General features: G+C 34.1%; 5 protein-coding genes across 7 annotated transcripts; 2 read left to right on the top strand and 3 right to left on the bottom strand.

Moving 5' to 3' along the window:
* The first annotated feature begins 4392 nt into the window (after positions 1-4392).
* Positions 4393-13013, top strand: LOC11445386 (adagio protein 1). The gene is made up of 2 exons (XM_003594895.4): positions 4393-4932; positions 10788-13013. Exons 1-2 carry the CDS (start codon positions 4703-4705, stop codon positions 12394-12396), a joined length of 1839 nt encoding a protein of 612 aa, XP_003594943.1. The 5' UTR covers positions 4393-4702; the 3' UTR covers positions 12397-13013.
* Positions 13014-14078: 1065 nt separating this feature from the next.
* Positions 14079-15534, top strand: LOC11444354 (G-type lectin S-receptor-like serine/threonine-protein kinase At5g24080). Its single transcript, XM_039830474.1, has one exon. The coding sequence runs from the start codon at positions 14373-14375 to the stop codon at positions 15438-15440; it is 1068 nt and encodes a 355-aa protein (XP_039686408.1). The 5' UTR covers positions 14079-14372; the 3' UTR covers positions 15441-15534.
* Positions 15535-15666: 132 nt separating this feature from the next.
* On the bottom strand, positions 15667-18252 carry LOC11438716 (LEAF RUST 10 DISEASE-RESISTANCE LOCUS RECEPTOR-LIKE PROTEIN KINASE-like 2.2). Of its 2 annotated transcripts, none has more exons than XM_003594893.4 (2): positions 18034-18252; positions 15667-17403 (listed from the first exon to the last, which is right to left on the bottom strand). In XM_003594893.4, exons 1-2 carry the CDS (start codon positions 18131-18133, stop codon positions 16097-16099), a joined length of 1407 nt encoding a protein of 468 aa, XP_003594941.1. In that variant the 5' UTR covers positions 18134-18252; the 3' UTR covers positions 15667-16096. The 2 variants fall into 2 exon arrangements, with proteins under 2 accessions (XP_003594941.1, XP_024632504.1); XM_024776736.2 differs by having other exon boundaries at positions 18003-18142.
* Positions 18253-20104: 1852 nt separating this feature from the next.
* Positions 20105-21847, bottom strand: LOC11437665 (rust resistance kinase Lr10). 2 transcript variants are annotated; one of them, XM_003594892.4, is made up of 2 exons: positions 21681-21847; positions 20105-21501 (listed from the first exon to the last, which is right to left on the bottom strand). In XM_003594892.4, the coding sequence occupies exons 1-2, from the start codon at positions 21755-21757 to the stop codon at positions 20364-20366; spliced, it is 1215 nt and encodes a 404-aa protein (XP_003594940.1). In that variant the 5' UTR covers positions 21758-21847; the 3' UTR covers positions 20105-20363. The 2 variants fall into 2 exon arrangements, with proteins under 2 accessions (XP_003594940.1, XP_024631816.1); XM_024776048.1 differs by having other exon boundaries at positions 21685-21832.
* A 3628-nt stretch (positions 21848-25475) lies between these two features.
* On the bottom strand, positions 25476-26228 carry LOC11440581 (F-box/LRR-repeat protein At4g14103). The gene has a single exon (XM_024776955.1). It carries the CDS (start codon positions 26226-26228, stop codon positions 25476-25478), a length of 753 nt encoding a protein of 250 aa, XP_024632723.1.
* Positions 26229-27722: the final 1494 nt, after the last annotated feature.

Genomic DNA, 27722 nt, shown 5'->3' with positions numbered 1-27722 from the left:
ATTGCAACTAGTTTGATTAATTATGTGTTGTAATTGCACTTATGAATTTAATGGAATGATGTGCTATTAGGCACTTTTGCATCTTATAATTTGGAAATGTTATAATACAGCTTCTGTTATAGCATTATACAACTCAACTTAATTGTTCCTGTTATACCATTATGCAACTCAACATGCTTAAAATGAACATCAACAATGCACAATTCATTCAAACTATTGCATTCATTCATCATACTCAACACTTTACATTCATTCATCAAACACATTACATCCATTATGTTATAATCAACCTAAACATTACATTCATAACAAAACCAACTAATTCACTCATCCACTCAAATTACAAAGTTGTTCCTAAAATTCAAAATACATCATTGTTCCTATTTCAAATAAAATCCACTCAAAATGGATGTGGTTTTGCAAACTAAGAGTTAATAGGTCTTTATCCCCTGCAATATAGGTCACTTTTGGTTTTCACCCCTGTAAATTTTTTTTGTCAGATTCCGTCCTTGTAATTTTTTTTGTTTTGAAAAAACCCCCTAGGCTAGCTGACTGTGCATTTTTGCTGATGTGACACGCTGAGTCACCGTTTTCTGATGACGTGGCACACTAACTGTATAATTTTTATTTTGTACACGTGGCATTTGTTATTTTTTTTTTAAAAAAACGAAAAAAAATGCTGAAAAAATAAAAAAATACCGGAAAAAAAATTAAAATAAAAAAACGAAAAAATCTAGAAAAATAAAAAATAAAAAAAATCAGATAAACTTTTTTTATTTTTCCAGATTTTTTTTACTTTTTCCGGTATTTTATCAGATTTTTTTTTATTTTTATAAACTTTTCTAGAATTTTTCTATTTTTTAAATTTTTTTCCAGTATTTTTTCAGCATTTGTTTTCATTCTTATTAATTTTTTTTTAAAAAAAATCACAAATGCCACGTGTGCACAATAAAAAATAAAAAATAAATAAAAATTATACACTCAGCGTGCCACATCAGCGAAAATGCACAGTTAGCTGTCCCATGGGGTTTTCCAAAACAAAAAAAATTTACAAGGACGGAATCTGACAAAAAAAATTTACATGGGGGAAAACCAAAAGTGACCTATATTGTAGGGGGATAAAGACCTATTAATCCTTTTGTTTTTCAATGAACAAATCTCTTTCATCCATAACATCATCTTCATCAACTAACTTAAAGTAGCTGCATCCTTTGTCACTCGAATTCCTGTAGTTTCTACAACACCATAATTTCTTCCCAAAATTACGATTCAATGCATCAGTTACAGTTTGAATTACAACTGTTTCTCCACACCTACGATTTGGTACTACCCTTCTTCTCAAATTAGACCCAACATATCCAAATGCATATGATTGTTCATGAACTTACTGAGTTTTTGATGTCTGGTTCGACATTTTAGGTGAAGGTGTTGTGTGGTTCGAAATTCTGGGTGAAAATATGGAGAATGAAGAAGAAAAAGAATGGTGGAAGAAGGAGAAGGAAGGTCACGATGGAGAAGAAGAGGAATAATGAAAGAGGAAAAAAAACCCTAATTTTCACCAATCTTTCCCCTTTTATATTGCTGACAAGGTTTGCCATGTAATCTAATGATAGGCCCACGTGGAGAGCATACTTGGACAAAGTTAACGTTTTTTGTAAAAAACTAACAGAAGGAACCAACTGGGTAAACAGAGGTAAAATTATGGGACCAAATTGAGATAGTTTAAAGTTAAGGGACTAAAATGAAATTCAAAAATAAGTTAAGGGACCAAAACATGAATTAAGCCATACAGTAATTATTCTTTTAAAATTTAAAAGGAGTGAATACCCAAATTCGTCCCTGGATTTGCACGAATCGGCCAAAAACGTCCCCCAATTAGTCGAAATGCACGCTTAGTCCCTGAATTTAACAAACGTCAATCAAATTAGTCCTTCCGTCCAAATGCACCGTTAGTGGTGCTGAGTTGTCTTCCTGCATGACTTGTTGTCTTGTACACGTGTACAAGGACGAATTTGATTGAAACACACAAAATTTCAATTGTACTTTTGAATTCAATTTTTCCTGCTTTTCCAAATTTACCCTTGTAATATCTATACCTTTTCATGATCACATTTCAGCCATTCCATCAAAAACATCCCTGACCGTTCTTCTTCCCCCCTAACCCTTCATCATCTTCATCAACATCATCTCCGGCGAGGAACGTTGCAAAAGAATCAGTTTTGATAGAAGATTTCGTCATTTCAAAAGGTAACGCCGTTCCTGTTTGTTTTCCATGCTTGGTTGACCCTTGGATCATATAGGGCAACTTATAACTACTTTATCCAACTAGTGAATTCTCAAATATATTGGGAACCAACTCCTTATGAAAAACCTGTGCCACCAAAGGTGAGAAGGGCTGCAGGAAGACCAAAGAAGAACAGGAGAAAAGATGGCAATGAGAAACCTGTTGGTGGGAGTCAAATGAAGAGGACTTACAATGACACTCAATGTGGAAGGTGTGGATTGATTGGTCATAACTTAAGAGGATGTAATAAGCAAGGTGTTGCTAGGAGACCAAAAAATTGGATTGATACTGAGCCAGAAGAGGAAAATGTTGGAGAGAATGCAGAAAATGTTGGAAATGTACCAGGAAATGCAGAAAATCACGTTGCTGAAAATGGTGGAGGTGCTGCAGAAAATGTTGGAAATGTTAATCCTGGACATGTTGTAGCTGGAAATGATGGACAAGCTGCACAAAATGCCAGTGTTGGAAATGTTGCAATTCAGGGACAAAATGATGTCAATGGTGTTGCAAATGAAGCAGTGCTTAGACAGGTATGAATGTTAGATTCTAAAGATCGATTTTCTAGTAAGTGTAGAAATTCAGGGACTAATTTGATTGAATTTTTTATTAAATAGGGACTGATATGATTGAAATTGTTGTTGCAGTGTGTTCCTGCAAAGAGGTATGGCATTAGAGGTCCAGTTATTTCAAATGAGAGACCTAAGCAAACACCAGTGAGGGGTCCTGCACCTGACATTGTTCGAGTGCCATATCCAAGTTATGGTCCATCCGGTTCAAGTCAACCTATGTTCATGGAGTTTATCCCAACCCCCGGCTTTCCAAAGAAGTGAAGCTTGATGCATGCTTAGATTGTGCTTTTTGGAATATTTTGCTTTGTTTACATTATGCCCTCTAGTTGGGTTCTTTTTGTCTATGTAATATTTAAAAACATCCTTTATGACTTATGACTTATGAGATATGACTTATAGTTGAGTTGTTTTTGCCTATGTAATATTTCAAACTTCAGAGATATGACTTATTTAATGATATTTTCAAGGATGAAGTTGTGTGTTTTGTCATTTTTAATTCGTTTGCTGCAAATATATGCATCAAGGATCAACTTGGAAATATGTTTATATAATTCAAGGACTTATTTGACGTTTTTTTGAAATAATTCAGGATCAATTTGATAGCAAGTAAAAATTAATAGGGACTGTATTAGAAAATATTTTTTGAAATCAATCAATTTCGTCCTTGAATTTTTTTGTCATTATACATCAATTTAGTCGCTGCTTATGTGGCGTCTGACATGGCATCCCGTCTGAGATGTTAACAACCACGTCATCACCGTTAACGCCCCAAATGGACGTAGGGACTAATTTGATTGACGTTTGTTAAATTCAGGGACTAAGCGTGCATTTCGACTAATTGGGGGACATTTTTGGCCGATTCGTGCAAATCCAGGGACGAATTTGGGTATTCACTCAATTTAAAAGTTTTCAATTTTCAATGCATTGATTACACAAACTTTTATAAAAAGTTACAGTACTATTTAAAATCCTTAACCAGTGCTCCGGGGCGGAGGCACTAGTTAACATTTCCTCTTTTGAAATTTCGATACATTAACAAACTATTAGGGGGCGTTTGTTTTTGGGAAACACAAATTATTCCCAGGAATAACATACCCGGGAATGAAAATATTAAAATTTGATTCTTGGGTATTTGTTAAAAAAAGTGTTTGACAAATAACTTGACATTTCTGGAAAAATTGGAAGTTACAATTTTTTTTTTAAATCTATGCATAATATCATGGGAATGCACATTCCCATCTCTTTACATGAGAATATATTCATGGGAATAATGGAAGTTATGGGAAGTTACTCCATTCCCAGGAACCTTTATACCCAGGAATATTTTTTTCTCAACCTCATAACAAACATGGGTATAATCATTCCCTAGCCATGTATTCCCGGAAATGTCATTCTTAACCTTGAAACAAACACTCCCTTATAGTTATTCATTACATGTTGGACTTACCCGGGAAGAATAACCATTATGTTGAGATATTTGTAAGCAAAGAAAAGAAAGGCGGTGAGTACCCACTGTCCATGTTAAACTCCATCCATACAGCCCACATGTTAAAAACGAAACTAAACACAGTCATCTTTTTTCATTTTCCCCTCAAACAAACCTGTCTTAACCCTCCACCCTTTTTCTTACCCTATTATTCCTCTCCACTCATTTTTCCTCTTCTCAATCTCCATTTTCCACTACTAACACAATCAACACTTATTACTACATCAATCACAATTCACACGTATTCTCAATTTCCAACACCAATTCCAAAACGCACCGTTTCATTCATCATCTTCATCTTCATCTTCATCCCTATGGGTTGAACCTGAACTTGAACTTTAACACAATCGATTCAATTTCCCGATGGAGTGGGACAGTAATTCCGATCTAAGTGGAGACGAAGACGACGCCGTTTCATCCTCTTTTCTCCTAAACGACGACGTTGGACCACTTCCTTTCCCTGTTCTTCAAACCGCACCGTGTGGCTTCGTCGTCACCGATGCACTCGATCCTGATCACCCTATTATCTACGTCAACGCCGTTTTTGAGATGCTTACTGGTTATCGCGCTGAAGAAGTTCTCGGTCGTAACTGGTACGTCCTTTATTCTATTATTCTTATTTTTTTTTTATTTAATTTAATTTTGGATTAATTAATTATTTGCTTTATTTAGTGATGCTTTTGTTTAGGTTTAGGTTTAGTTTTGTGATTTTGTATTTTTACTTTTTTTTTTATATGTTTGATTGAAACCCTAGGTTTTAGTACCTTTTTTGTGTGTTGTAAAATTGTTCAAATTAGAAATCTTTTCATTTCTTCAATTGTTGAAATCTGTACCGGGAATTTGATTATGTGGTTTGGTGGTAGTTATTTTAACTGCTAGAGTTGCAATAAGTATATTTTTGGTAAAAAATAGCGAACAACGGATTAACTAGCTTATAACAGATAACTGATAAGCTGACTTGTAGCTGATAGTGGATAAACTAGCTGATTGAATTTGTAATGTTTGGTAAAATTAAGATTAGAAGGGTAAAATTGAGATAAATAATGATAAGCTATAAGCTACTTGAATTAGCTTATCAAAAAGCGCGGTAAGCTAGTGAAAGTGACAATTACCAAACTGGTCTTTTTTAGTCAAATGAGCCTATAAGACATAAACTATAAGCTACAAAACGGGTCTTGCCAAACAGACCCTTTAGCTACTGTAGATTCCTTAAATGGATGTCAATTACCTCGAGGGGATTAGTTTCTGCAGTTGCATACAGAAGACATCTTTTGTTTACCAAAATAAAAGATTTTGTGTAATAGAAAATGTTGGTGGTGGGAATTATGAAGCACTGGCACATACACGGACATCTGACATGATATTGGTAATAATTTGAGAAAATGGAAGTGATTGAATGTAAACATATGGGTTAAGGTTGTTTTGGTGTCGGGGACTGAAGATGCCTTTATCTGAAGTGTCGGTGTTATGTCTTTTTATCTAACTTCTACCGAAACTTCTCTTTATTAAAAAATTGTTGGTTATGAGTGGTGATTGCTTCTGATGTTTATTGCTACAAGTGAGTGCCGAGTAGTGAGAGGAAATATGGTTGTGCAATATGTTTTTTGATAGGATGTGTTTTGTATTAGCTTTAGTTGGGAGTAATATGGCAAGTAGTATTAAGTTTGAGTTGTTGACAATCTTTGGAACCATGGGTGAAGAAGATATGCGACACGTCGACTAAATTTGTAGGACATAAACTAGAGTCAGACACCAATGTTTTTGAAGTTAGTTTTATCGTTTGGGACAAAATAAAATACTATCATCTATTTAATCGTGGTATCCGACTTGTATTGATTTAAAAATTCAAAAAATTTATAGGTAAGAAATATCCAAAAAAACATGAGGTGTTTTATACATTGTACAACACATACCTGACATTGATCTGCAACCATTTTAAAGCATTGATGCTTCCCAGATAAACAATATCTAGGTTCTGTAGTATATTGTGGAAGTTGTTATAATTTCTCTATTTAGGAGCACTGTCATTGGAGAAGAAGTATAACTGAGTTCAATACTTTGATGGACTATAGATAATAATTTCTTAAGGCTTTGTTTGGGAGTTTGGAGGGGAGGGGAAGGAAAGGCTTTGGGGGGAGAGAAATATAGGGGAAAATTGAGAAATCTTTCACATTTTTTGAAAGAGTATTTTTTTAGAGAGTGATAAATTAATGCTTATGATTAATGTTTTTAATTTTATGAATATTATACCTATATTAAATTTGAAGAATTCATATAAACCCTCCAAAATCCTCCTCCAATACAATTTTTTAGTTCCCCCAACTGAGGAGGGTTTTATATTTTGAAGAAAAATAAGCCCTCCAAAGCCCCTCCTTCCAATGTCCTCCATTTCTTCCACTTGCTCCTTCCTTTTTCCAAGCCTTTCCTTCCCTTCCTCTCCAAACTTGCAAACAAAGCTTAAATAGCTCTAGTGTGATTTATAAGTCACCAAGGTGACAATTTACGCTTCTAAAAATGTATGCCCTGTTCTGTTAACGTTACATCATAGGAATTTAAAAACTAATTTCTACCATAAACCTGTGGAACTTGAGAAAACTCAATGAGCCAACTAAGAAAACCCTACAACCTACGAAACTCAGTGTTCATCCTAACCTCACCCAAAATCTTTGTTTAGATCTCACATCTGATTAGTTATATCACCAAAACATTTCTTATAAGAACCTGAGCAATCTTTATCCTTTGAGTTAGCTTTTTGAGTTGAATTAGGCCCAGATTTTATATGATACTAAAATCTACACCAAATCTGATATCAGGTCACCTGTAGATGTCCAGTGTTACAAACTTCACACTCTAGAGATATCTTGTCCTGGCCATGAGTAGCGTGTGTTAAGATCCTAGACTGACTAAGGAAGTATATTCAAACCTCTCTTACTAAAGACTTGAGCAATCCTCAACTCTGGAGGCAGTCTTTGGGGTCAAGTTTGGCCAAGATTCTGAACTTTATCGACTCGGATATTACTCCAAACTCCATCACAATTTGCGAATGCTTATCAAGCCTTCATTGTAGCCTCAAACAAAATCAGAAAGCTCTTCTACTGATCATCCACTCCCACAACAGGGAATATCCAGATACAAGGAGCATAAACTAAACCCTTCCCAAAAAAAAAAAAAAATAATTTTTTTTTAGTCATTCCAACCTCAGTGATTCCCCTCACAGATAGACTATAAACAAAACCATAATTTGGTAGAGCACTAATCCATTTGATACAGAATGGCATTCCCTTTGATCAAGGACTGCACTGCACTGGTAAACTTCAATCCCAAACCGCTGGTCCTCATCTGTCTATCTATGAATTTGCTGTTCGTCCATCTTGAACACCCAAATCAGATACATGACTAGACTCCAGATGCATCATCTTGTTATCACCATCTCACAAGTCACAACCCATGGAAGCCACTGAAACTCAGATGTACCAAGCATCTGACATCAACCTAGATACTATTTGCTGCAATCAGAAGTCAGAACCAATGGACTTGGACTGGAGGTTTGTGAACATGTTTGTCAAGGATTCTGGTGATTGCATAATGCTTTTGGGTCTTGAGTTGGGTACTATAGTCTGTTGAGAGGAACAACGCTCTAGGTTCTGGATGTTGATTTTTCCCCCTACATGATTCTCGTGTACTTAAATTAGAAAGAGGATCTGAGATTGAGAAGAGATAGAGTGAATGAACGAGGAGATTTTGTATTCGGGATTTCTTAGGTAAGGTGGTTAGAAGGCTTAGGGTGTAGTATTCTGGTTTTGAGGTTGAAGATTTTTTTCCTTCAGTTAGTGGTTTGAATAGAAGTTAGGAGAAGGGTTTATGACCTCAATTTTGGGAAGGGAAATAGGCACTTGAGTTGGTTACTTTCAAGTTTGAACCACATAAGGCGTATTTGCAGATGACCTATAGTTTGAGGGAGTTATTTTCATTTTAACTAAAAGGAAAATAAGATAGTTGATGTGGTATTGATAATTTGATCGAGACCATTAATAAAATTGGCGTATGTTAAATGTAGGATGCGAGACTGTTGGGAACCCATAAATTGTATTGAATGAAAAAGACAATTTCATTATGAAAATAGAAAAGAATAGGAGAGAAAACTCTCCTCCAAGGCCCCCCCTTCAACAATAGAATTCCAACTCTATTTACAGAAGTTTACAATATTCAATGATACCCTCTCTAATTCCATAACCTCCCTATTAATAAGACAAGATAATCCCAATTACCTAATTAACTAATAACTTTCCTAACTAACTCCTTATCTCATACCCTAACATACTTGTCCTTATCCAATATCCTAACAACACACCCCTCCTCAAAACAACCTTGTCCTCAAGGCTGCAATCTACTAGAAAAAATTCTTCAGGTTGAATGGTTTTTGTAAACAAAAATCATTCCTCCAGGATCCATTGTTGAGAAGATAAATATTTATTTGAACTGTTGGATAACTGCTTTACAATGTTGAATGGTTTTTGTAAACAAAAATCATTCCTCCAGGATTCATTGTTGAGAAGATAAATATTTATTTGAACTGTTGGATAACTGCTTTACAATGTTGCAATAGTTTCTACTGTCACTCCCTTGGGTTTCGGTTAGCTTGTTAATTCCTTTGAACAACAACTGAAAATCGCCTATATCCATGAGAATTACAGTGAATGCAGTTGCGTTGAGCTTGGACCACACCACAACAATTTGCTTTTAGCTTGTTCTTCTGTCTTTATCTTCTTTTTCCTTTTTTTTTTCTCCAGTCTTTCCTTTTATTAAACCTAGGTAGTCAATGGTGGCATTTTGCATCGTGATTGCACTGGTGCGGCGTGGAACAGTGACTGGCCGCCACTGTGAGGCCTGGTGTGTCACACATAAAGGGTACAGGCGTTACTAGGGAGTTCATGGCACATCAAACCACGCCAGGGAGGGAGGGAGGGGAAGGAGATAAAAGAAAGATTCTGGTCTGATCTACATTTTTTTGGACACAAATATCTAGGTTTTCTGGCCACCACTCATGTTTTGCTGCTTTTTGAAGCTGCTGCACCTGTCAGAGACACCATTTAAGTCCGGAAGGCCCACTGCAAAAAAAGCACAATCGATTAAATTGCGCCTTTCATCCCTTAGTTTTTTACAATAAAATAGTAGCAGTAGTAAACCAATAATAAAATAACACAATGAATCTCATTAAAACTATACTGCTTCACAAAATATTTAACAGTCAAATTTAAATCAATAATCAGATAAAGAAGTTATATATATATATATATATATATATATATATAATTACGTGTATGTGTGTAATTTTTTTGGCATATATCACATATGCACCAATAATATGGAGGTTGTTTTCTTTCATGATTGACTAAGCTTAATGAATTTTATTCGTGGGATTTTTATTTACCTATCCCTCTTCACTTCAATGTGAGAATTTTACTGATTTAAACGACACCCTGCATTGATGCAATGGCTCTTGCTCACTTGTGCTTATGCAAAATGACCTAGCAGCAGCATCATTATTGTATAATGTTATGATTATATGAATTCCTTGAAGGATGTGATCTTAGGTTGTATCATACTAGAATGTTGTTGATAATTAAGAGGAGATATTTAGCGATAATTTGTGTTTGGTTGTGTGAAATGTGAAGTCATTAAGAATGATCGACTTTATTTTTTTTGTTCTTAATAATAATGGCGGGTTTGGGTTTACTTGTATTATGCTAAAGATTGATTCAAAACTGATCCAAGTTTCACAGCTAAGAAGCGCACATAGTTTCTTCACAGCAATTCATCTGTAGATTCATTTTCTCCCTCATCTTCCTTCTACAGTTTTTTTTTTTTGTTCACACAAAGAGATGCAAAGAAGGGCCAAATGCTGAGGGGTAGTTGTGGTGTTAAAACAGAATTTACTTTATTAAATCTTACCTTGTAGCTCATTGGGACTGAGGTGGTTTAGCAGTTTGTGTATATGTTATAATTTGAAATGATGTTCTTCAGGCAGTAAAATGAATAACCTCTGCCCTGCATCAAGGAAATAATGGAAAGAAAAGAAGGCAAAAGAACACTATATTTGAAAAAATAAGCAATACTGTTGTCCCTTTGTAACATACCACACTTGATTGAGTCTCTATTGTTTGGTGCTTAATCCAATGTGCAATTATTCTAATCACACTTGATTGGAAGTTTGTGTAGACAGAAGCCTATGTCTATGTTATGATTTTGAAGTAATTTTCTTAAGGTAGTAGAATGAATAATCTGTGCACGCATCAAGTAATAATGGAAAGAAAAGAAGGCAATCGAGCACTCTTTATGAAACATTACATGTTGTGCCTTTGTAACATTTCCATGCTTGATTGAGTCTCTCTTGTTTGGTGCTTAATCCAATGTGGGTTTATTCTAATCATTTAAAATTATTTTGCAGCCGTTTCTTGCAGTGTCGAGGTCCATTCGCTAAGAGAAGGCATCCATTGGTGGACTCATCAGTAATTTCAGAAATTAGAAAATGTATTGACGAAGGTGTTGAATTTCAAGGTGAATTGCTGAACTTCAGGAAAGATGGATCTCCGCTTATGAACAGACTGAGGTTGACACCTATATATGGAGAAGATGATGAAATAACACATGTCATTGGAATTCAGTTATTCACAGAGGCAAACATTGATCTTGGTCCTCTTCCCGGTTCTACAATTAAGGAATCTCTTAAATCGTCTGGTCGGTTTCACTCGGTGCTTTCCTCATTGCAACCTCCTCCATTGGGGGATCGGAATGTGAGTCGTGGAATATGTGGGATATTTCAATTGAGTGATGAGGTATTGTCTCTCAAGATCCTTGCTCGCTTAACTCCAAGAGACATTGCATCGGTTAGTTCTGTTTGTACGCGATTGTATGAAGTAACAAGAAATGAAGACCTTTGGAGAATGGTATGCCAAAATGCATGGGGTAGTGAAACTACTCGTGTTTTGGAGACTGTTCCTGGTGCAAAGAGGCTTGGATGGGGTCGATTAGCAAGGGAACTGACCACTCTTGAAGCAGCAGCATGGAGGAAACTGACTGTTGGAGGTGGGGTTGAACCCTCACGCTGCAATTTTAGTGCTTGTGCAGTTGGAAATAGAGTTGTCCTATTTGGTGGTGAAGGGGTTAATATGCAACCCATGAATGACACCTTTGTATTGGATCTCAATTCTAATAATCCTGAATGGCAACATGTCCAGGTTAGCTCACCTCCCCCTGGTCGGTGGGGCCACACACTTTCTTGTGTTAATGGTTCTCGTTTGGTTGTATTTGGAGGCTGTGGAACACAGGGCTTGCTAAATGATGTGTTTGTTCTGGACTTGGATGCAACCCCTCCAACTTGGCGTGAAATTTCTGGATTGGCACCTCCGCTTCCAAGATCATGGCATAGCTCCTGTACTCTTGATGGTACTAAGTTGATAGTTTCCGGCGGCTGTGCTGATTCTGGAGTACTTTTGAGTGATACTTTCCTCCTTGATATGTCAATGGAAAACCCTGTCTGGAGGGAGATACCAGTCACATGGACACCGCCTTCCCGTTTGGGCCACACACTATCTGTTTATGGTGGTAGGAAAATTCTGATGTTTGGGGGTCTGGCCAAGAGTGGGCCCTTGCGTTTCCGGTCAAGTGATGTGTTCACGATGGATTTAAGTGAGGACGAACCATGCTGGAGATGTGTAACAGGGAGTGGAATGCCTGGTGCTGGCAATCCTGAAGGCATAGCTCCTCCTCCCAGACTTGATCACGTGGCTGTTAGCCTTCCAGGTGGTAGAATATTGATTTTTGGTGGGTCTGTTGCAGGCCTTCATTCTGCCTCCCAGCTTTACATACTTGATCCAACTGACGAGAAGCCTACATGGAGAATCCTAAATGTACCTGGGCGTCCTCCAAGATTTGCTTGGGGACATAGTACATGTGTTGTTGGAGGGACAAGAGCTATTGTTCTGGGCGGTCAAACTGGGGAGGAATGGATGTTAAGTGATTTGCATGAACTTTCATTGGCAAATTCTGTCATCTAGTCCAGTGAATAAATTGTATGCTGCAGTGAAGGGAATGCTCATGTTGTAAAATCATTTTGAGCAGATTTGGCGGCAAAGGCATTTGTTGGTCACTGACAATCTTGACAAGCATTGCTCTGGTCAGAACGTTTGTGTATTAAGTCCTTTCGACAATGCATTTTATGGTACTGTGATTGTGATTGGTTCTGGTTCGAGAAGAACTTTTCCAACGAGTGACACAATACTATGTTTGATGTTTTTTGAGGTTGTATGAAACTTCGCCCTTCTGTATGCTCAATGAATTGTTCTTCCTGAATAGATTAATAGTGTCTGATAACAATTAGGGAGTATATTAGGATAGTTTTTCCCATGTATTGTCTTTTTCTAATTATGTAATTTGAACCGTGACAAAGGACAGGAAAAAAAATGCATGTTCATACATAGTAATGTATTAGGTCTATGGTATTTGTATGTATGGAAGTTTCTACTTCTGTTTTGTGCTTTTGAACATGAGTCAGCTGACATGGTCATAATTGGGTGTAGTAATTTGCCCCATTACAAACAGGTGTACAAGGTAGAGGACGCTGCAGTTTGTATATATTTCCCTTAAATAAATAAATAAATAATGTGATAGATAATATGGAGTATGTTAACATTTGCATGGTTCATTATTATTGGTTATATTGTGTATTGTTTTTGTGTGGTTTATGGCATTGCTGTAAATTTACTTGTGTAGCCATGTTAAGTCGAAATATTTGATATCGCTACGCCACTTAGATTATGCGTTAAGGGTTCTGTTTGCATATATTGATATTGAAGTAACCGATTATGTGTGTATTGAACTTGCTTTTTAACCAACAAAAAAACTTTAGTATTCTTTACAAGATTCATTTCATGGATAAAATGTCTAGTATTCTTTACAAGTTTTATTCATTAATCTACATTTGAAGCATTTTTGGAATCCATGTTAAATACACCCAAATGTTCTACGTTTACAAATTTTAATTTCTTTAATAGACTACGTCAGCTAGATAACTCTTTTTTTGACGAATACATCAATTAGATTTGGTGACTACATATTCCACCCTGCAAGAATGTCAAATTAATTCTATTAATAATTTGACTATTTTTCTGTCGTTATGACAAGATGTTATAGACTTCAAAAGCCTTTTATTTAACTATCTCTTGTAAAAAAACAAAAAAGTCTTTTAACTATCATACACAACACTGTCCAGACATTCTAGGAGGAAGTTACATGGAAAATGCTAGTGATACTTCTAATCCTAATGTATTTGTCGCTATAGATTTTGTTCATATGTCATGTTCATGGCCGGCTTGGAATCAAGCTACCAATCTCATTCAATGTAGTATGCAGAATCATATCATTGCTTTATTTATTTATACCATGAGAAGACTTGTAAATGATGGAGCAGCTACGCAGTTCTTTTGTTTGAAATTAAGGATGTACGGTTAATCACTAGTTTAGTTTTTTCTTTTGTTCGAATTCCAAACATCCTACTTCTCCACATTTAAAATGTGTGAGTTATAGCCACTAGGTTATTTGACAAAAAAAAATTGGTGATTAGTTTATATTCTATTATTATTTTTCTTGATAGACAGTGGAATTAATTTGCATATAAGTTTGACTACCTCTTCACTTTGCTTCTCACTAATAATTTACTGAATTTTTATTTCCTGTCTAATGTCAAGCGGCGGTGAAGTTGGAATTGTGGTTGTTGTCATATGTAGGGTTCTCTAATTAACCTGTGATGATCTTGTTTAATGTTTATCATATTTTGTTCTATTTATGATTTTTTCATTGGTTTAGTGGTTTTTTTCTTTCTTTCTAATTGAACACTGTCTATTTTGCAGTAATAATTGTTGTTAAGCTATCCATTTTGGCTTGTGCATGCAGAAAGAGATTTCCGGTAAGTGATGGATCCATTAGTCAAGATTCACAAATCCTAGCAGTAACTATAAATAATTTTCTGAAAAATATGGAAAGGGAAAAGCCAATAAGATTCACTAGTCAACAACTTAGGATTGCAACAGACAACTACTCCAACTTGTTAGGGTCAGGTGGATTTGGTACAGTTTATAAAGGAATTTTTAATAATGGAACAATGGTAGCTGTGAAGGTTCTACGTGGAAGTTCCGATAAGAAAATTGAAGAACAATTTATGGCAGAAGTTGGAACAATTGGCAGAATTCATCACTTCAATCTTGTTAAGCTATTTGGATTTTGCTTTGAGAAAAACTTGATAGCACTTGTTTATGAATACATGGGAAATGGATCACTTGATAGGTATTTGTTGCATGAAAAAAATGCCTTAGGTTATGAAAAGCTTCATGAGATTGCAATTGGTACGGCAAGAGGCATTGCTTACTTGCATGAATTGTGTGAACATAGAATAGTCCACTACGATATAAAACCAGGAAATATTCTCTTGGATGGGAATTTCAATCCTAAAGTTGCTGATTTTGGTTTGGCAAAACTTTGTAACCGGGAAAATACTCATATAACGATGACTGGGGGAAGGGGGACGCCCGGTTATGCTGCACCTGAGCTTTGGATGCCATTTCCTATAACTCATAAATGTGATGTTTATAGTTTTGGTATGCTGTTATTTGAAATTGTTGGTAGGAGAAGAAACCTTGACATTAAAAATACAGAAAGCCAAGAGTGGTTTCCAATTTGGGTTTGGAAAAAATTTGATGCTGGACTATTGGAGGAGGCAATGATAGTTTGTGGAATAGAAGAGAAAAATAGAGAGATTGCTGAGAGAATGGTTAAGGTAGCTTTATGGTGTGTTCAATATAGGCAACAATTAAGGCCTATGATGAGTGATGTTGTGAAAATGTTGGAAGGTTCATTAGAAATTCCAAAGACTTTTAACCCATTTCAACATTTGATTGATGAGACTAAGTTTACAACTCATTCAGACCAAGAGTCAAATACTTATACAACTAGTGTTTCTTCTGTTATGGTAAGTGATTCCAACATTGTATGTGCTACTCCTATTATGAGGAAGTATGAGATTGAATTGGCATCTAGCACAGAGTGATGGAAGGTTTCCATATTGTAATTGAGTTGTAAAATAATTTCAATTCTACTACTAGTTTATCTCAACCGAATCTATTTTATTTCATGTCCTATTATTATAATTTTGTTGATAATATTCTTTACCAAATAATGTCTCATAAGGATTCACTAGTGTGATCCGCTAAATCATTAATCTTTCTCTTGTGTTTATCTCTCTCAAAAATGAAAAAAAATGAGAGCAAAGTAAATTAAGCAAAGCCGAACTCAAGATGTCTGTGGTTGTAAAATTGATATTACATTTGACCATATCTATGTAGTACTAGTAGTATACAAATTTCGGAGGCCTAAACATGATAGATATAAAAACAGTAGAATCTCAATATAGAGGCTTTGCATCTTTCCTCTTTGACCTTGTGTAAAAAAACTTTGTTTGGTTGGAAAGTAGGCTCTAAATCTTAGTTTGTGTTTATCTATTTGACCTTTGATAAACTATTCTATAGAAATTTGCAACACTTTGTTGATAGAAAACCAATATGAGAGGGAGTTTCATAGCACAATATTGTTTTCTCTGTACAACAATAATACATTTCTTTGGATTTGGGTTGGGTTTAATTCAATCCTACAAAATCAATTCATAAGCCGACTCATGCCTATAGTCATATCACATGGGACTCTTAACTAAATCGAAGTAGCTGTTTCAATCTCAAATGCATTGTGTTTGGTTTTAAAACCAGACTCTCTTGAAGATTCGGTACGCCATGATGATGTAGTCGTATCAGAATCTGCAGTACTTCCCTCTTGTGTCGAATTTTCTTTAGCAGGAACCAGATTATGAAAAGGAAATGGAGGTGAAGAAATATCAATTTCACCCTCTAACATCTTCACAACAGTACTCATTAGAGGTCTATCATTTGGTGAATATTGAACACACCATAGAGCAACCTTTAACATTCTCTCTGCTATCTCACTATCTTTCTCTTCAATTTCACAAAGTGCAAGCATAACAACCAATTCATTATTCTCAAACATTTCCCATGTCCATCTTGGAAACCATTGTTGTGATTCACTATAGCTAGAATCAAAATGCCGTCTTCTCCCTACAATTTCAAATAAAAGAATACCAAAACTATAAACATCACACTTATATGTCACTGGATAAGGCTTCCACATTTCTGGTGCGGCATATCCTCTCGTTCCTCTAAAGTGAGTATTCAGTTCAATGTTACTTTCTCTACTTCTAAGCTTTGCTAATCCAAAATCAGCTATCTTAGGTTCTAACTTCATGTCGAGAAGAACATTTTCTGGTTTTATATCATAATGAATTATTCTATGTTTACATTCCTCATGTAAATAAGCGATACCTTTAGCTGTTCCGATCGCAATCTTATGAAGCTTTTGAAAATCAAAGTCATTGCGGTTCTTGCTGCCAAATATGTACTTGTCTAGAGAACCATTTTCCACGTATTCATAAACAAGTGCTCGTTTATCACGGTGAAAGCAGAAGCCATAAAGTTTGACTAAATTGATATGATAAGTTCTTCCAATTGTGATAACTTCTGCTTTGAATTGCTCTTCCATTCCCATATCCAAACAGTTGAGAACTTTCACTGCAACATTTTCTCCATTTGATAATTCTCCTTTGAAGACAACGCCAAAAGCACCAGAACCTAATATGGTTGAGTACTTTTCTGTAATTTCATCGAGTTTCTCAGGTGTGAATCTTACCGGTTTCTCTCTATTGATGTTGCTAAATATTCTTTCCATGGTTGCAAATTCATGTTTTGAATCTGTTTGTACTACAACTTCAATGTTGTTGGTTGAAGAAAATGAATTGGAAGATATTTGATTATCTTTCTCTGTGGTTGGAATCTGAGTGTAAGAAAACATTGCTGTTCCTACTGTCTTCAAACACTCAATAATTCCACAAACTATTGCCAAAACAAAACCTATTGCCACAATTCCAAATATTGCCACAATTATATATGCTGCAAAAAATTGAAATAGTGCAACAAGTTAATTTTTATTTTTACATTCAGACCCTGAACATTTGTTTGGCAGGATGATGAGAATTAATAACACAAGACATTTCATCTGAGGAAATTTGGTATAATTTTGCATATCAGTGGTATGAATCTGACTTTGTAACTTCAAAAGATAACATGTAGTTTTTTTACAAAATTACAGCGTGATTTTGCCAAACTCACCGTGATACCAAACAAATACTTGATGTATGTTTGGAATCATGGTGGATTTACCGTGATTTCGTCCAAGCTTCAAAAGATCACTTTTACAATTAGAGTGATAATATATATATCAAAAACAATAATATATAATCTCCGTAAATTTTAATTCCTAGCTCGGCCACCGGTGATAATATATATATGAAAAACATGAACTAAACAGATAATCCAAGTACAAGCTACAACAAAAATCACAATATTCTAGTACAAGAAATAATCAATGTTTCTAATAGCTTTTCTAAATAATATTGCAAGTGATTATGTTAGTAGTTAAACTCAAGTTAATCAAAACATGTCCTAATTAAAAAAATATCTAAAGCTTATTAATTATACTCCAAACGTACATCAAAAGGATTAGTTGTTCTTCATACTTACAGCCATATTTCTCAAAAAATCTTTGAAGATATTCAAAACTGTCTGATGAAGTGTAAGAGGAAGGAGGAGAATCAGGAAACTGATAGTGAAAATCAGTCATGTTTGTTCCCTGAAAGTTGATGTTTGGATTTTGGATTAATAAAAAGATTCAAATATAGTGTGAAAGAACAAAACGCGTTTTTGCTAAGTCAAGGCTCTCAGAAATCAGTTAGAAGTTTCAAAGTATATTTTTCATATGTTAGTTATTAAATGATAGGGATGTATTTATTTTGAAAATTGCAGGCTCCATTCATTTATATATAGTTGATATACAATGTCGATATTATTGTGTATGTGAGCTTGCCTCAATTGGTAGGTAGGGTCATTGTACAATATATATCGATATTATTAATTTTGAAAAGACAATGTCGATATTATAAAATGGAGAAAACTCGTTAATATTTTTAAAATATCATCATTAATAATGTATTTCTATAAATTATTTATTTTATATGCAATAATCCTTTTCAATATTTACATAATGTTCGTTGTGTATTTTACGTGTTTATAGATGCGGGTAACATAACATAACCAAGCAAACCTAGATCAATAATAACATATTTGCAGATGAAAAAAAACATATAATTTTATTTCACAGTTATTTCAATTATTTATCTTTTTTCATTCAAGTAATTTCAATTATCACAATCTAGGATCATTTCAAATCCACCATATGATAAAGCAACAAAAATTATGCATTTCAACACGAAACAAAAAAAATCCATATTTTTAAATCCAAATCATCTGAATACAAAATCATTACTATTTACTAAATCTGAATGGAATTTGCAACCAAACACTGAAAATAATTGCTGCACAATACCAAGTCTCCATGATAGATTATGTGGCTCTAATTCTCCCACTTTTACAATCCATTGAATTAGTTGCTTATGAGGTAGGTTACTCTTGGATTTAATGTGCCTACAATCTTTGACCAATAGAAATCATGCTTTTCTTCCAAGCCTTCACTCTTAAGTATGAGATTAAGCAACAGTGCTCTCAACTCTAATCTTCAACGATATAACGGAGCTCAACCCTAGACTACATTTGAAGGTGAGAGCACAGTTGAAAATCAAACTGGGATCAGTTATATCGTTGAAGATTAGAGTTGAGCTTGACTGTGTTGTGACTGTTGATCAATTAACAGCGCAGGCAAAGATGTTCGTTTGGATCTTAGGTCATGAAAATTGTTATTTGGATTTAGTGCAATTTTTTGTTGAAAATATTATGTACTAGTATAATAATTTCATGATGACTTCGGTGAGGGTCCAGATTGATGAAAAATAAACATAAGAACATGATTTGTTCTTGTTACATTAGGCGAATGTTCAATTACACCTCTTTTATACGAAAATACCCTTAATTTTAATATATAATCATTTGAAATTATTTGATGAAATTTCTTGATAACTGTATTTTCACATGTGGACTGGTGATAACTGTAACTCTAGGGTGACCGTTATTGTGCTGGAAGTCGCAACACTTTTTAAATTCGACGTGTAAGCTCGTGGACATTTAAGAGTTCAGTTGGACGGTTTCTTCCACTTTTTAAAGACATGGAAACTTATCATAACTGTCAAAACAAAAAATTTGAAACATCTTAAGTTACTCTAAACTTGTCTCACTAAGCATGCCTTTTGGTTTAAGGAATGTTAATCAAATCCAAACACAAAATAAATGTTTAATTAGTGCGACTGCTTCAATTTGAACAAGTAAATAGGTACATTCCCAATTGGGGTTGGTTGTTTTGAAAATGTCTCAAAATCAAATTCAGATTTTATGGTCGAAATTAGCTAAAGAAGGGATCAAGAATAATTTGTTCTCTTTCTTTTTTTTGGAACTAACCCCCTTTGGTTCCTTGAGGAAAGGCCCCCTAGTAATCCGGAGTTCGTCTGCGAATGATTCGTCCTTTGGTGGATCGCATTAACCAACCAGTTGAGCCCAACCACTTGGTTAAGGTTAATTTGTTTTGGAATTAAATGACAGGAATCCAAATGAGACGGTTCTGCATGAGAATTTTGACAAGTAACTATTCAATAAAAAAAACTATTGCATTGAAATTTGAGAAAACAACCATGGAATTCTTGTAGCACAAGTTTTTGTTTTCTCAATACAACTATGATACATTTTAGCGCATGTTTGAATTTGTGGTAAGTTTTACAAAATCACGTTTCACCACTGTTACTATGACATACTTTAGAGCTTCAATAAATTCACACCGTCACGCACTAAGTAGGTTTTTCAATCTGAAATGTATTTTGTTTGGCTCTGAAACCAGATTCTCTCAAAGATTATGTATGCCATGATGAGGTTGCAGTATTAGAATATGCAGTGCTCCCCTCTTGTGTCGAATTTTCTTTAACCGAAACCCGATTATGGAAGGGAAATGGAGCCTGTAAAATTTCTTTTTCACCCTCCAACATCTTCACAACAGTACTCATTAAAGGTCTATCATCTGGTGAATATTGAACACACCATTGAGCAACCTTTAACATTCTCTCAGCTTTCTCAGTATCTTTCTCTTCAATTCCACAAAATTCAAGCATAGCAACCAATTCACTATTCTCAAACATTTCCCATGTCCTTTTTGAAAACCAAATTTGTGATTCACTATATGTAGGATCAATAAAATGCGTTCTTCTACCTACAATTTCAAATAGAACAATACCAAAACTATAAACATCGCATTTATATGTTTCTGGATAAGCCTTCCACATTTCAGGTGCTGCATAAGCTGCTTTTCCTTTAAAACGATTATTCATTGCAATGTGACTTTCTCTACTTCGAAGCTTTGACAATCCAATATTAACTACCTTTGGTACAAATTCCTTGTCAAGATGAATATTTTCTGGTCTAATATCATAATGAATTATTCTATATTCACATCCCTCATGTAAATAAGAAATTCCTTTAGCTATTCCAATCGCAATATCACGTAGCTTTTCAAAATCTAAGTCATCGCAGTTCTTGCTGTCGAATAGGTACTTGGCTAAAGAACCATTTTCAACATACTCATAAACAAGTGCATTTTTATCACGGTGAAGGCAGAAGCCATAAACTTTGATTATATTGGTATGATGAATTCTTGCAATTGTGCTAACATCTTCTATGAATTGTTCTTCCATTCCCATTATAAAACAGTTGAAATCTTTGACTGCAACTTTTTGTCCATTTGATAATTCTCCTTTGAAGTCAGTTCCAGAAGCACTAGAACCTAACATGGTTTTGTGTTGTCTCATCTTACCAAAAGAAAAAGAAGTGTAGTTGCACTTGTTTGTAATTTCATCAAGTTGTTCTGGTGTGAATCTCATTGGAAAATCATCAACTTTCTCTGTGGTTTGAATCTGAGTGTAAGCAGACATTGTTGTTGCTCCTTTCTTCCAGCACTCAATAATTGCATCTATGAAACAATTATTACCACTCCATACACTGCACAATAATTGAAATTGAACATAATTACAGTAGGCCATGAAATTATAAAATTCTTATATATAAGGAACGGCAAAGCTAGCCATTTTTTCACAAGAATAAAAATATATTTAAAGCTTAGTATATGTATTCCAAGAATATATACATGAAAAAGATTAAATATCTCTACCGTTTCATACCTACATGTTATGCTACAGCCCATTTCACAGTAGCAAGGAGGAGGAGGCACATAAAGTTGATTGATAGTGAAAACCATTTTGTTTTTCTTTAAGCTTTGTAGAGTTTTATGGTTAGGATTATCAAGTTATTGTAAGTTTGAAAGAAGAAATTTCTGTCTTTGACCAAGAAAATTATTAGTCCATAAATTCTATGGCCATAAATGTGCTACATATTAAAACGCGTTTTTATACTAAGTCAAGTGGCTCTGGGAAATCAATTAGAAGTTGCAAGTGGTACCACCAGTCACCACCACCTTCATCATCTCAACCAAACCAAAAACCAAATTGAAAATTGCACAAAACCGAATATTATTAAATGTGTTTGGAAGTTCTTATTATAAAAATCACTTAGATCAGATCTGATTTTCGACTGATTTTTCTAAACAAATCAAACCAAACCGAATTGCATACATATATATTTATATGTATTTTCTTTTCTATTAGTATTTTTTTGGTTACAAGAGAAAAGACAAAAACATAAAGGAAAAAAACTAGTGGATGCTATGATAAGCAATATCCATACTATTTGCCATGAGAAGCGAGCGAAGCTCCGCTAGAGAATCGAGCAAAATCAACAAATCACTAGTAGACCTTGTTCCAAGTTTGGCTAAATAGTCGACACACATATTTCCCTCCCTAAAAGAGTTTAACTTTACAGATGAGTCAACTTCTTACCAACTGAATCAACTTCATTGACGGATACTACACATTGAAATATAGTTTAATTTTGAAATATTTTCTATATTTTCAAGTTCCTTTGATTGGAAAATAGAACTAGAAGCAATGTAATATCATAGTAATTTCGTGAAATTTCGTTTCTGCTGCATATGTCAATTTGTATTATGGATGAATATCATTACCAATAATTTAAACAAAATTGTGAGAGGATGTCATTTTTTAAACAAAGTGCAATAGGACAAAGAGACAAGTTAGTTCCTTTCTGCTCTTAGTACACTACAAGAAAACAACGTTTTAGCGTCGGCCTAAAACCCACTCTAACGTAGTAGTAATAATAATATAATAATAATAATAAGGTCAAATACCTCCCCGGGTCCTTTAAATTTCATGTTTGTTTCAAATAGATCCTTTAAGTTTCTAAGGTTTCAGATATGTCCTTTAAGTTTCGAGTTTGTTTAGGATAGGTTTTAAGTTTCTAAAGTTTTAGATAGGTCCTTTAAGTTTCGAGTTTGTTTTATATAAATCATTTCTATCAACCTCTGTTAAGTCAAAGTTGATCTGTCCGTTAAGCCAAAGTTATGTAGTAACTTTGCAGGTAAGTTTGAAAGAAGAAATTTCTGTCTTTGACCAAGAAAATTATTAGTCCATAAATTCAATGGCCATAAATGTGCTACATATTAAAACGCGTTTTTTTTTTACTAAGTCAAGGCTCAACTTTGTTGTAATAATAAAGTGCAATCGAAATCTTTTCTGAAGGAAGGTTAGTTTGCAGAACAATGTCGGTTCCTAATCTTTTTAGCATGAAACATACAGATTAAATAAGTTATTTTCTCATGTATTTAGTTTTTTTTACGCGATTTCGTCATCTTAGTGCAACAATGTTTTGTTCGATGTTTTTGTGCGACATTGTTTTGTTCATCGCTTTTGTGCAACATTATTTGTCCTTCTCGTCTTGTTACAATATTTGTTTTAGACTGTCAGATCAACTTCGATCCAGTGCAGATGAAATCAATGATTTTAGTGTCGTTAATATTATAAATATTGATACAAGGGTATTCTAGATACTTGAATATAGTCTTATTTGTAAGCTCATGTACTTTGATGTTTTATGCCATTAACATGGATTGTGAGTTTGTTTGGAGATTAATCATTTTTGTTTCTAAAGAATTTCTATTGTATCAATGTACTCTATCAATTTGAATGAATTAATATAATTTATTTTTAGTAAAAAAATAGTCACCACACAACAACTACATGACTCCATTGTTGCCCTAGTCCCTCCCTTCACCAACTTAAAAAATACGAAAATTGCTCTTTAGGCTTCCATTTTTTCTCCCAACCACCCCAAAATGACCAAAATACCTCCAACGATAGTTAACTGCCATTCGAGAGAATTTTAAAATCAATTAAACCGATTTAAAAAGTGTTTGAACCAATCTAGAAAAAATATCGTTGATGCCAACAACACTTAATGCTGCTCCCTGAAGGAAAAGAGAAATTTGAAAGCTTGAAGAGTAATTCTCCAAAAATACTCAAGCCAAAGACATGAGAAATACTCTTCCTTCGAAGACTTTAACTACAAAATCATTTCTCAACCAACCCACAAACCAAATTGAAAATTGCACAAAACCGAATATTATTAGATGCGTTTGGAAGTTCTTATTATAAAAATCACTTGGATCAAATCTGATTTTCGACTGATTTTTCTAAACAAATCAAACCAAGCCGAATTGCATACATATATATATTTATATGTATTTTTTTTTTTGTTATTAGTATTTTTCGGTACAAGAGAAAAGACAAAAACATAAAACAAAGGAAAAAAAACTAATGGATGCCATGATAAGCAACATCCATACTATTTGCCATGAGTAGCGAGCAAAGCTCCGCTAGAGGATCGAGCAAAATCAACAAATCATTAGTAGACCTTGTTCAAAGCTTGACTAAATAGTCAACACACAAATTCCCCTCCCTAAAAGAGTTTAATCTTACGGATGAGTCAACTTCTTACCAACTGAGTCAACTTCATTGACAGACACTACACATATTGAAATATAGTTGGAGCTGGTTTTGAACATCATTACCAATAATTTAAACAAAATTGTGAGAGGATGTCATTTTTTTGTCATGATGTTTAGTACAAATCATAATTGTGCGCATACAAAAAATAGAACTGTTGAATCCGTAAAGAGATATGGTGGTATGAGCTTAATAAAATAGTTAGTTCCTTTCTGCTGTTAGTAGTAATAATAATAATAATAATATTCAAGAATCAACATGGCATAGTTATCAAGTGCACCCTAGAATTGGTGGACCATTAATTGGTATAAGGAGACCAAACCTATATTGTTCAAAGTCAAACCACCAAATGTAGTAGGACATTCATATCAATTCCAGCTTACATGTGGGAGAGATTTTTGGACAGGAGGATAAGTCTTCTAAATTTTTTGGGCTCTCAATTGGTTTTGGGGTAAGAGTACGGCAAATGGTCATAACCTGTAAAAGTCTTGCATTCTTTAAAATGTAAGATGCGAATCGAAAATCAGCCTCCATAGCTTCATAGAGTTCAATTCTACACGTTGTTAGATGAGAGGAGACGCATTTAGGAACATGATCCGGGTATTCCCAATTCTCTATGGTTGTTGAAAGAGCACTGCCAATCAGAAACAAAATAGGATTTGCATATATTCTTGAAAAGAAGATAAGAACATGTAAAAACTAGTAACTATCGTTGATGCGACAAACAGACCTTTTCAATTCTAAGAGCTTGAAGTTTTGGACAATTCTGTAGCATTTTCACTACCTCAACATAGTCATGAATGCCATGAATCCAACATAGTTGAAGTTCGATTAAGTTTCCAAACACAGGAAATCCGTTGTTATATGAATTGATTTCTTCGGTGTCAAGAATCTTTCCCATGTACACAGCACAATAAAAAGATACATTATTATTATTATTATTTCAAATTATTTCATAAATTTGAGGACTAAATTGACACATCCTTAAAATTTTAATGATTAGAATGTTGATTTACTTCAATAATATAAAATTGATGATAAAGTAAGAATGCATCATAATCATACCCCAAATACACTTAGAAACTTGACATTAGAAACTGCTTTGTATGGAACATCGACAACGGCACTGATCAAGTTGGATAACGGGTTAAAGTACCCTTCCGCTGTAATACCGGCATTTGCTTCAAAAGTTGTAACAGCAGGCTCTACAAAAAGTGTACTCAAACAATCCAATTTGGGACATCCATAAAGGAGTTTCGTGAAATCTACCGAATCTTGGAAACGAACAGAAAACAGATATAGGATTTTCAGAAGCGGAAGATGAAGAGAACAATCAAACATATTGGGCACATGAATATCTGTCAAATGTAGAACCACAAGTGTTTTGCAGCAGAAAATGGTAAGTGTCAAAGGATTTTCAAACAAGTGTAGATAAAGATACTCGACGCGGAGTCCTGTTGCAGCTTCAATCCATTTGTCCATATTGAAACAATCAACATTAGCATCCCAGAGGATTGAACAACACGTGAGTTTAAAAGATTTGTGGGTACTGTCCTGAGAGCGTGGGGAAAACATAACGGCATCCAACATTTGACGGAACTGAATCAAGTCCTTTTCATTTTTCACGCCATCATCGTTGATGTGGAGAACGGGGAGTGAGCGGCACAATAGAACCCATCTCTTTGAAAGAAGGGTTGTCCTGAAAGCATCTTTGATCGGTAGAAAAGAGATTATATGAGTTAGTATATCGTCGTGGAAATCGTTGATGGTGTTGGTAGTATTCTTCCTCTTACTATTATTTTCGTTTTCCATGAATGGCTTCTGTGTAGAACAATGTATATCTCTTGGTTCAAGTTAATTCGAACCCAAAATTTTGCCCTAGTTTTAACCTATCGCTTAAATTTACTATATTAATCCTATTTAATTTAATCAAAATATTAATGTTAATTATTAGGGAAATCAAAATGAACAAATTGCTTCTAATTTTTCTCCTTAATTTTACTAAACAAATAAACAAATCCTCCTATTCTTATCCATAACAAAAAAGAGATCACTCCTATGATTTCCTTTTATTAAAAAATAAAATAAACCTATTTTTCATTAAAAACAAAATAAAATCATCCCTCTTTTATGAAAAACAAAACAAACCTATTTTTGATTAAAAACAAAAGAAAATTGATCCCTTTTTTATGAAAAACAAAATAAACCTATTTTTTTTTATTAAAAACAAAAGAAAATCGACCCCTATTCTTTTATGAAACCTAAACTAAACTAATTACCCTATTTTTTATGAAAAACAAAATAAACCATTTTTTATTAAAAAAATTTTCTACTAAAATGCAGCAATCCTTAATATTTCTCCTCACTGATGAGCTTTTTTTCATTCCTATCCTGTTTTGTCATTATTTGTATATATCTATTGTTTCTGTAGACTTTTTTTTTACAAGTTGTTGTACACTTATCCCTTACTCTTTAATCTTATTAGGTTTGCAACAACGAAACTTAGAAAATTCCCTCCAAATGATCCGCATTTAATTGCTAATAAGTGTTAACCCTAATTATGTATTTCCTTCCAAAACTTCTTCAATTTGAAATTCAAATTTTTTTGTTAACCATGAATTACATTAAATTACATCTATTGCTATACCCCTTAGATAATACACAGCTCTTCAACCAAGCACACATCTTCAAATTAATTAATACATTGTATAAGATCTTTTTTTTACTTAGATGAAGTGGTAAACCACTGAAATTAAACTCCCACACACTGTAAGGTCTCGGGTTCGAACCCGGGTCATGACGTCCGACCTTACAATTTCGGCATTTGTCAATTGAGCTAGGACTTTTAGACGTATAAGATCTCTTCTATTATTAAATTCTATGATATATGCAGATATGATATGTATTTGGTTGGAAAAATATATTATTACTTTTCGTAAATATCAAAGTGTAATTATGCTTTTTAGAGCTGTACGTGTAGTTTAGAAATTATATTAATTGAAGTGACTTTGTTTTTCATGTTAGTAGAGCAATTATTACGAGTCAATTTTTGATGTTTAACTATAAAAGTAATAAATAAAATTGACCAGTGCAACAATACAATATTCTATTCTTTTTATCTTTTTATCTTTATAATTTTTTTTTAAAAAAAAAGAGAAGATAATGCCCTAATAACATATTGTGATAAAATAAAATAACAGTCTTTAATTGATTAATTTTTCAAAACTAAAATGTAAAATTTGATAAGATTCAAGTGTCATTGAAGGACATAGTAAGATAAATTTGATTGTAATATCGTATATCTAA

This window comes from Medicago truncatula, chromosome 2, assembly GCF_003473485.1.
Source record: "Medicago truncatula cultivar Jemalong A17 chromosome 2, MtrunA17r5.0-ANR, whole genome shotgun sequence".
Taxonomy (NCBI): domain Eukaryota; kingdom Viridiplantae; phylum Streptophyta; class Magnoliopsida; order Fabales; family Fabaceae; genus Medicago; species Medicago truncatula.
This window is presented reverse-complemented; position numbering and strand designations above follow the sequence as displayed.